This window comes from Echeneis naucrates, chromosome 16 (assembly GCF_900963305.1).
Source record: "Echeneis naucrates chromosome 16, fEcheNa1.1, whole genome shotgun sequence".
In the NCBI taxonomy this organism is placed as follows: domain Eukaryota; kingdom Metazoa; phylum Chordata; class Actinopteri; order Carangiformes; family Echeneidae; genus Echeneis; species Echeneis naucrates.
The window spans coordinates 5236970-5247796 of NC_042526.1; the positions used below are offsets into that span (position 1 = coordinate 5236970).

General features: G+C 38.5%; 1 protein-coding gene across 2 annotated transcripts; it reads right to left on the reverse strand.

The window, feature by feature from the left end:
* Positions 1–1022: 1022 nt before the first annotated feature.
* Positions 1023–9222, reverse strand: e2f4 (E2F transcription factor 4). 2 transcript variants are annotated; one of them, XM_029522775.1, is made up of 11 exons: positions 8784–9222; positions 6912–7021; positions 5899–6060; positions 4919–4962; positions 4754–4818; positions 4485–4673; positions 4094–4198; positions 3730–3892; positions 3308–3355; positions 3115–3159; positions 1023–2954 (listed from the first exon to the last, which is right to left on the reverse strand). In XM_029522775.1, exons 1-11 carry the CDS (start codon positions 8946–8948, stop codon positions 2839–2841), a joined length of 1212 nt encoding a protein of 403 aa, XP_029378635.1. In that variant the 5' UTR covers positions 8949–9222; the 3' UTR covers positions 1023–2838. The 2 variants fall into 2 exon arrangements, with proteins under 2 accessions (XP_029378635.1, XP_029378636.1); XM_029522776.1 differs by having other exon boundaries at positions 3730–3864; positions 4087–4198.
* Between the last annotated feature and the right edge of the window lie 1605 nt (positions 9223–10827).

A 10827-nucleotide genomic window follows, 5' to 3' on the forward strand; every position in this document is an offset into this window, starting at 1 on the left:
GGTTGTGAGTTTCAAAATAAAAACCAATTTGAGCCTATAGCGTTTTAATACACATATTAACATGGGTAAAAATATCAAGGGGCATAGTTTTAAATCAAATTTGACTCCATCGATATACGTCTTTTATAGATTGTATCCTCAACCATTTCACTGAGACACTTTCAAGAACTCCGATAAGCAGTTTTATTCCTTTGGCGATGCAGCGCTTTTACTTTGAAACGCAAAAAATGCCTGTGAAGGAAATGCTTTTGCTGCTCACACGGAACAGCTCCAGATTTTAGCCAAATTTCTAAAAAGCAGGGGATTAATTAATTCAAAGTTCCGGGTCGGGTACCATTGGTTCCAGCTGCCCCCTGCTGTCCCCTTACTCTTAAAAGTCTTCAGCACTGAATACACAGATTTCCAAGTTTTTCTTACTTCAATCGTGGATTTTTTTTACCAATCCAATTGTAAGGATTAGAAGGCCATGTGTTCACATTACTGCACTGATTGGAAAGACTGCTGCACTTCGATATCCCTGTACAGACACGATTTCTTACATAATATCTGTTTTTACATACTGACTCACTCTATGGTAAAAGGTTGACAGGAATTGTGAAAAGGGTAATGATAATAATAGTAGTAATAATAATAATAAAGCCACACCTCCTATTTTATAAAATGATGAGACAAAAAATTACTATTATGTATTATAATAAAGTTGCCAAATGGATGGAATTTAATGGCAACACCACCATAAAATTTATCAGATGCTCACATCCACACAATCAAACAACTATCTAACAATCTAGTTAATTTACACACCTACCCATATATTGAACAATTTAAGGGCCGTCCAGTGTCTTGTCCAGAAGAACCAAATTAACATGAATGCACAGCCTGTCTTGTTGTTTTCTGGCCCCAGATCATACAATTAATGCAGATATAATTCCTGCTTAACTGACTGTAATGTTGCAGAATAAATACTTGACTTAAATAAGACACCAAGGGAAATGGACAAGGCACAAAGAATACCAAATTGTTTATTTTTTTAATCATTTTATATAACTACAGCCTAACAACAGTGAGCCTGTTAAAAATGGCCAGTAGGATTGAGTCTAACTCACTGACAGAAATAATCCTTTCAACCCAGGATTGCTAGGTTCCCGGCTGCTCACCACACCGTCCAAACACGACTGGTTACTGATTCAGACTTTGATGAATACCAATGAATCTGTCCATGATGATGTAAAGTGCAATGATAAAACAGGATACGTTTATAAAGCAGAGGGTTTTGTTAATAACTTTGATCAAGTTAAAAACTGGGAAAAATTAGTAGCAACGGACATGTAATAATATATCTAGCTGGTATAAAAAATAAATGCTATTCTATACAAGCGGTAGAGAAGGATATACACAGTACATACGTACATGTAATCCCAGGCAAAACAGGATATTATTACAAAATAAGTGATTTTGCAGTGGAAAGCACCATAGAAAGATGAATTACATAGATATTGTAGAGTCTGACCAGTTATAAATCATCCTCAATCGCTACTTCTTTTCACTGCACAGAGAGAATAATTAAGGGTTGAAGTAAAAAATTTAGAGTGAAGAGCATTAAAAGAAAAAATAATAATAAAAAAGTAACAACAGTAGGGATTGGTGCGAAATATACAAAAACAACCCAAAACAATATCAACTTTATGACATGGTGACTATAATCCAGAAAAATAGTTCAAATCCATATCATCCTTTTACATACAAATGAACTGTGTACAATGGCATACAAATATTATAACGAAAGACAAGGGGGTAGAGGGCTGCTTCTTTGAAACCTGTTTATAGTTAAAACCAGCCAATAAAATTCTGCAACAGTAGTTGTCCAGAGGCAATACTAAACAGAGGGCATGCCAAAAAGATTTTGCCAATACAATCAAATCTGTCAGTGCAGATGTGCTAATATTCAATTGTTTAAAAGATTTAAAGAGATTGTTTTATTTTTAACTTTAGCAATGCCCTTGTTGATCTAAAATATGAAGTAGTTTAAAAGATCCCCCCATAGTCCTGCACTTTTTTGGTCCTTGGCTTGTCACATCAACATCTTAGGATTCTTCCCCACTGAAAGGTTTAATCAAGGCTGAGTTCTAGTCATACATAGAGTACTGAGCATTTGAGTATGGTACCTCCATTATGCCAAACTATTGCAAATGTAGCACATAACTATACAAGTGTTGTGTCCTAGTAATGCAAAATATATATTTTCTCTATGTACATGAGGACAGTGCATATTTAACCAGCTGTGTTTGGACTCATTCAGCCAATGTGTGAGCAGCTGCTGGATGATAAAGGCTGTGCTCCATTAGTCTGCCATGACTCTTGACCTGATACGTTTTCTCTGGATACATCTGACTGAAGTGAGAGCTCTCAATACAAAACACAAGCAGACTCACGGACTCACAAGCACACCCATGTAAAGTATGCTTACACACATTTGCTCTTGAGCACACGAAAAAGCTGATTCACAAACATGATGCTCTATAATACACAAAAATCCAAAAATATAGTTATTTGTCATTTGTTTTGACTCCGTTTTCATGGAAAAACAGTTAATAAAATGTTTTGTTCTTGCATGTATTTCTTCACAAAGCTGTACTTTGAGTAACTATCTGACTGAGCTCAGCTTGAGCTCACCGTGCCAGTGCAGAGGTGTCCATGAACGCTCATCATATCATATGGGCCATCACACGGGCTTTCCTTCACCTCATCTCAACATCACTGTCAGTGAGGGGGAAACTCAGAAAATGAAGGTAGATTGGGGTGTAAGGAAAACTGTTCCCACTCTGACAATCTCCAGGGTCAGAGGTTGAGAATGGGCACATCAAAGAGGTCACACAGGCCTTCTGTCTCATCCAGGTTGTATATGTAGTCATGGTCACTTGGTGGAGGAGACAGTCGGAGGAGAGGTGAGAACACTGGAGATGAAGGGGCAAAGAAATTTATGAGAAATGCTATTTGTTGAAACGTACAGTGAGATCTAAAACTGGACTGGAGTTTCTTGTAACACAAATTATACATAATGAAATCATCACTGTCATCTGCTTATCTATCAGTATGCCTGTGATAAAAACATACCTTCTGATGACATCAAGTCCTCCAATAAATCTCCACTTATGATCTCTGTTTAGGAAAGAACAGAACTTTCTTTTTTACTTTTTCTTTTTAAACAATTGATGAAAAACACTCAGGTGTGACATAGGTATCTGCAGATTCATTAGAACCAGAAAATGCCAATTCCCCCCCTCCCAAAAAATAAAGAAATGTTTACCTCTCGTTGGATCAAACATTTCAGAGAGCTCCTTCGGAAAGTCCAACACTAGCGGGAAACCAAAATATAGTTAAAGAAGGATCTGTTTTGTTATTTTGCTTTGATAAGGATCTGAATCTTGTATGCAATGCAATTTTTAAATAATAAAGTAATTAAATTATATTTATATAATTAAATGCAGAAAAAAGCATCGGCCTTGACACTTTTGGCCTCACATATTCAAGTTTAACTCCACATTTTTTCATCTGCCCAACCCCACCCTGTCTATAATGGTTCAGCCTTAAATTTGAAAGTGACTGAATTAATTCAAGACACTGCATGTAAAAGTAAAAAATGTCATTGTTATTCTTGTGTCAAAGTAACATTTTAGTGAGGGTTAGTTTTTTCTAAAAGTTGCAAGTTCAGGAACATGCCAAACTCACATTCTGAGGGATCTGACTTGATTGGTTCAAATACTGCAGAGGCAGAAGAAGATACGGAACCATCCAACGAGGCAGAAGACTGAAGTTGCTGAGAAGATGTCTCTGTTGGGCTTACTGCCCTGGTGCTTGTTGCTTCTGAAATAACACAACATGCTGTAAAACACTGGGGTAACAACAGCCCTTGGTAGCATATTATAGCAACCAAATTTTCTTGCGTAAAATACACTATCAGAGTTTATGACACAAATGGCACAATTTTATAAAAAAAAAAAGAGGAACTGATAAAAATGGACAAAAGTGGAACAAAAATCCACAGTTTCTCTGCTCAGATGCACTCACTGCACCATTACCCCTCACCTGTTACTGGGACTGTCTGGTTGGTTGCTGTCGCTGCTGTTGTTGTTGTTGTTGTTGTTGTTGTTGTGGCAGGACCAGGTTTTGTAGAGATGGCTGGAGCTGCTTTGGACGGCTTTTGGGTGGAAAGTCAAAGCAATACAAATTTTATTTATTAGATGGGGGGTGAGCAGAAGTCCCTGCACTTTTAATAATTTTTCATGGTGATTTAACTCATATCAATGTTCAACAACAACGAGTCAAACTGCAAAATGTTACCACCCTGGAAACAATGTGTCATACTAAATTCTCTTTTACTGTCTCAAAAAAGAAAGATATTTTGAGAGTGAAAATCCAGCTATTGTAAGCTGGTCAATACATAAATAGCACCAATTGAACAGTGACAGCTTATATCTGTGGACCTGGGATGCAGCAGTGGGCGGCTGAGAGGTAGGAGTTGGTGCTGGGAGGTTTACAAGGACGTCATCTGGAGGAGGGACGGGCAAAACAACAGGAGAGGCACTGGACGGGTCCTTATTGACCAGCAAAACCTCAATAGGACCAGATGAACTCTTGAGGCGGATCTGATATTTCCTTTGTCCATTAAGGACCTGAATGCACATATAAAAATCCAACATTAGTTATGAGACAAAAGAACAAGAGGCAAACCTGCACTGGACGTACAACTTACAGATTCTGGTATGGGCACCTCTAGCTGTGTGCCGATGGGAGCACGAATTGCAAGGAGTGTGTCACCTGTAAGACAGAGGTAAGGATTCATGAAAAGATTTGAGGATTGTGACAGAAAAAGAAAATAACAGCAGTGAAGTGACGATAGATCATATGAAAAGAATACCTTTGAAAGCACCACAGAGGTCTTCATGTTTTACATATGCCATAGTAACAAAGTGTTAAGGCCCAAACAATAACAAATATTGTCGCTAAAAGTGAGAAAATATGTCAGCAATAAGCATATTCACCACCAAGGAAACTATTTACTTAATACATAACTCTATTAATGGGGTGCTGTGGAAATTTGGTCCAGCACTTCAGTGAAGTTGGAAGTCCAACAGTTCCATCACTGTAAATACACAGGAAACTAGGTTGTCTGTCTGTTGAATGCCTTCATGCTTTCAGGAAGTTAATATATAAGATGGGTAATACTGTGACTTTTTCCAGCAACAGGCCCTTTTAAATGACCTGGACTGAACCTCAAAGCGAGCCAAGTTGCTGACAGACTTGGCAGAAAAAGTGGCAACGTATGCCCAGGGTAATCCATTATGAGATACCAGATGGTCCTGAGACTGGATGTTTCACTTTTTTGTCACGGTGCCTAGTGTTGCTATGTCACTGTGTGCAACATGCAACAATACTGGGGGATTAGCACGAAGAGAGAACATTTCTACAAATGGCTGCAAATAGTTTTAAAATAGTTTGACAGTTGTCCTTGTTTTTCAAGATCACTTAAAACCCATGTTAAAAATGGCAGTCTGCCCTACACAGGAAAACCCCTGGCTGTATATCAATAGCTACAGATTTCTGTAGTCTGCTAACTGGCACTGCTCTTATGAGCCCATAAATTAACCAAATACTTTCCATTAACAGGTGACTGAGCAGTATAATTGTCAAATGGGCTTGAACCAGTAAAATATACAAGTATGTCTTCAGTACTTCCGAAAGATAATATTACCCCTGTGATTTCACAAAGGCATTGATGCCCGTGTATGAAGAAACCCAAATGATTAACATATCCTCTAAAAATCGTGTCATGAAACTGTAGCCAATGATACTGATTTCAGCTACAAACACATAAAAACACTATGCATTCAAGGATATGGGCTGTTGTTGGAGTCATCTGTGACATTCTTGATGCTCTGTTGAACCCAGACCCTCTGCTGGTCCAGTTCGTGTTCCCTGAGAGCCAAATCATCAAGCTCTGCCTTCAGATCAATCAGCTTATCGGCTATCTCCCTGGTGTTACAACCTGGGCCTACACCCCTGAAATGGAAAGACAAGTGCATGTTAATGTGCACAGCAGGAAAGACAGAGTCTCACACACTCATCAGTACATATGCTATTAGTCATTAGCATCCCATTTTATTGTTCATCTATTTATTTAGTCTCTTGGCTAATGATCCATCTGCCTTTTTTGAAAATGGTGACAACGGATTCAGCTATGATATGTGAATAACACACGTGCTTTGAGTCCATATGTATGAACTGGTTCCTAGTTTTTATTTAAAAACTTGGGTGTGTGAACACTGAGCCAGAAAACATCACAGTGTTATAGCGCTCTGTCATGTTCACTTGCACCACTGATTTTAGAGCATCACAGTGGAGAGATTGTTGTCTGTTGTTCAAAGCCTTTTCTTATAAATGATTGTACTGTTGCAATTACTTGTTGACTCCCAAGTATGCAAGTGACAGTTACAACCGACACTTGTGGTCATTAGTGTAGTATCTAAATAAGCACCCCAACTTTAACTGAGATCTTTCTTAGTTTCACAGGATTTAAACTCTTCTGTTCAATAGTCATTCCTCTACAATGCTCATGTAGTCAGAGTCAGCACACAAGAAAAAGAAAGCACATTCATAACTAACATGATGCCAAATTCTTAGTCTGCTCTTGATAACAGTAATATATAAACCCGAAGTAAAAAAGTGGAAGTGGTGCGAAAAGTGGCATGGTGGTGCAAGTGCTTTTAAGACACTGTGTGGTTTCACATATACCTTATCATTACCTAACCACAATTACATTTCTGTGATGATAGAAATGTCCAGTCAGGACAAGACATTATTTAGCTTAATCCTAACAAATTGGGGTGGTAATTTTCTAACTGTTAACTCACTTCCATTGAATACTGTTCTTGGACTTCTTCTCTATGAGTCCGATTCCCTCCAGCACATTGGTGATATCATAGATGCGCCGTTTCTGCCGCACTGCCAAGGTGTCTGCAGCCTGAATGACAGAACAAAAGCATTAAAAAAATACAATGAAACTTACTGGCTTACAGCTTAAAGCAGATATATTGCTGTATCCACATACGGCAGTTTCACCATCTTACTGTCTTACAAACTTCCTTCCAGGCCCAACCTCTTGGTGCTTAAGTAACCAATGATAACCATATGGCTGGTGCTGATAAATCTAGGCTTTGTCAGAATGCCAAATGGGTGAAAGAAACATGCTGAATGAGAGATGATAAATTATAAGCGGTATTATTTAATAATTCACATCATCTAGGTTCATTTTTCCCCAAATGAAAAAGTATAGGAAAAGTTCAAACTTCCATATGACTGTTTGAGCTATAGGTGAATTAGGCAAATTGTTTAGCAGAAATCAATATTCATATGCATAATCTATTAGAAATTAATGAATAGCAGGTCTATTTTTTTTGGGGGGGGGTAAATATAGAGATAGATGCCGATTTAAGATGTTTCAATTTGTAAATACAAAACAAATTTCAGTTACACTTCTCTTACTATATAGTCCTTACAGAGTTTAATTGTATAATGTAGTCACACCAATAATTTGGTGGCTAGTCTAAATGATCACACCAAATGGCAATATTTTACATTATATCATATTATAGTAACACAAGACACAAGGCAGAAGTATATAAAATGATTGCTCTGATTGAATAATAATTACAATGTATGGCTCATAATGCTTTGGGATTCATAAAATGCAGCAGGTTGTTATTGCCACTAGACGTAAGAATGAAAGAGAAAGAAACATGCCAACATGCACGTTAGCAGCTATGAAGCCAATCCGTCCAACAAGTCACTAAGGTCACATTAAAAATAAACTGTTCTGTTAGACAAAGTAATGCTTGGCTGATCAATCTGCCATCTGCGTCTCTGGCTTTGGCTGAATAAAACCATAGATGGAAGTGTTTGTTGAAAATGTCTATTTTTACAGCAATCTGACAATTACAGCAATACGTTTTGAAAAGACTGGGCTTCAGATGAAACGCACTGTTACTGTTATCAAGTTCAAAATCAATAATTTCCAAATGGCACGGTGTACTGTACAAACACCAATCTGATCTCAACACTGGTTTTTCATTAGACAGCATCAAATTATTCTACTCTAAAGATATAGATGTTTTTAAAATGCTACATAGCCAGTAAGATATATATCTAGCATCTGAACAGCCTTTTCAGACCATTAAGAGATAAGACAAGGTCAGCTCATCCTTCATCAGTCCCTTAGGGGGGATATTTGCAACTTATGGGGTAGAGATGGAAACACAGCTAACATGAGCAAACAGATAACGGCATCAGAGGCTAACTGAGTCGGTACACGTCGTTAAGTGACCACGACCTTGTCAAAGAAGAAAAAAATAGTTCATGTGTGAATATACAGTCGCGTTAGCTCAGAAAGAAGCCACAAAAGATGACCCACTTTTTAAACTTTGAATCTGCAGGGGGCAGAGTCTGCAAGTTGGCCACACACCTCAAAGTTTAGCTTGTAGCTGGGCTTCACTCTACTTAAAAGGACGTGAAATAACCATGACACTTGATTCCAGCGAGTTGTGGAAAATAGCCCAGATTGTTAAAAAGGTACAAACCCAAAGGCAAAGGAGGCATCACCTATTCAAATTAGCCTGTCACACAGCTAGGCTAGGCTAACAGGCTAGCTAGCAAAAGTCTATGTACAGCGGGCAGGCTCAAAATGACATGTGCTAGCTAACAACAAAGACTGCGGGCTGCATGCTTACAGCTTTCAGATCCAGCACTCCGTCCTTAGCTTCTTGTAACAAAGTCACAAACTTTGTGGTGAGCAGTCCCAGGCTCTTTTCGTGCCTGCTCGGGGTCTGCGGCTGTAGGGAGTCCCCCGCTGCCCCCAGCTCGCCTCTGCTACTGGCCGACTCCAGCTCCATCATCGTTCGGGAACGGCTCCGTACTTCCCCCCTCCCCTGCTCGCTTCCCCGAGCAAAACCCAGCCAGCAAGCCCAGGAGAGCAGGATCCACCGCCGCAGTCAGATCACGGGGGTGTCGAGAAAGCGTTTGGCGGAAAAATCCGGCGTTCAATCACCTACTCCGACCCGGTTCGCTCCGAATTATTATTATTATTATTATTATTATTGCCGAAATCGGGTCGAACAAGCTGAGTACGGTAATTCAATGAGCCAGCGTCGGCGGAGAGAGCCGTTGGACACGCGAGGTATGACGGGACAGTTCAACGGTCGGTGGGAGCGTCTGCAAGTACCCCTCCGTCTGAAAAGCGTGAAACGACCCAAGAGTGTGTTATTTCATATGAAGACCTCCATAAATACTTCCTGTGCCCCGCGACTCGTTGAAGCTCATTTTAGGGGTGAAATGCCGCCGGGGATTGTGTGCCTTTTGGCTTCAAATGGAATAAACAGAAGGATTTTTCGGGTGTCTCTAGGACGCCCATTTCTACACGCGCCCTTACTGACTCAAACTTGAAGAAAACGCGTACGCGCGTTAGTTTGCGTGCACGGCCGCGTACGCACCCGCGCATATACTCGATGTGTGATAAGTTGTACAAAAGATAAATAAGTAGGTGTTTACAATTCATAAACATCAGTCATGTATTCTAAATGTATTATAACTATTATGATTACTATTACTAATTCTATATACATTATGTTTTATTGTTATTATAATATTTTATTCTCTGAACAACTGAGCAAATTCCTTGTGATGAGCATGAGTTTAAAAAAAAATTACAGGTGATTTTGTAGCCAGGACATTTTACTAAACTTTGTGTTTTTACTCATAATATTAATGAATAAATACAGAAACCAATAAGTGATGCAATATTGCTCTGGTGTGGTTTAATTGGAAAGTTTTATTTGTTGAGCTTTGGTCAGATAAGTGATAAATAAGAACGATTGTTACAGAGTGGTTATTCATTAATTAATCATACCACGGTAAGTTTATCATCAACAAATTAGAGACATAAGGTTTACAAACAAGGATATCAATTAATGTCATTGAAACCATATATTAATGATCACATCCATCTGTTGGGATGCATTAATAGAGGCAATGAATGCAATATCATTATATCACTTCTTAAATCTTTAGCTAGGAATGAACAAATAATGATTGATCAAATATCATTGAAGCTATTTTGGAAACCTGTTCCTGATTTGTTTTGAATTAACTTGTTGAGACATGATGGAATGAGGAACTACACATTAACAGTCGTTTGCTTGATCACTTAACTTATCACGGCTATACAGGTGTAAAAGAAAATACAATATGGTGATGGTCCATACACCCATTTATTTATTTACTTATAACATTATACACTTATTACTTGCAACTGAAGTTATGCATTATAGCATTACATCTAGACTGCTTTCATAGGGATCCATTCTAAATAGACTATTTTCTGGATTTTACTATCAACAGGACAATACTTTGTCGTCAGTGGCTCCTTACCTGATATTTTGAAGATCACATATTGTCATGATGAGAAATATACACAGAACTAAAAAGTGAAAACATCGAAATAAGAAGTGCCATTCAGACAGTCCATCGTCACACCACATGAGACCAGCAGGGGGAGGCATTGCTCAAGCAAACTACTCTCATAAATTAAACTTCTGCATCGGTAGATTCGTCACTCTTTAAATCTGCGGTATAAAAAAATATCCGAATAAAAAAAACACAATCTCTTCAACAGATACAATATTCGCAGATAAAATTATTGAATTACTGTACACAATTGAAAACATGACAAAACCCACAAAGTAGACGAAAGTGCTGTTTGCTGCTACACTCGGTCAG

Coding starts and splice junctions, on each gene's coding strand:
- e2f4 (XM_029522775.1), bottom strand. CDS start 8,948: ATGATGGAGCTGGAGTCGGCCAGTAGCAGAGGCGAGCTGGGGGCAGCG. Junction 4,674..4,753: donor AGGTGCCCATACCAGAATCT/GTAAGTTGTACG, acceptor ATGTGCATTCAG/GTCCTTAATGGACAAAGGAA. Junction 3,160..3,307: donor AATGTTTGATCCAACGAGAG/GTAAACATTTCT, acceptor TTTCCTAAACAG/AGATCATAAGTGGAGATTTA.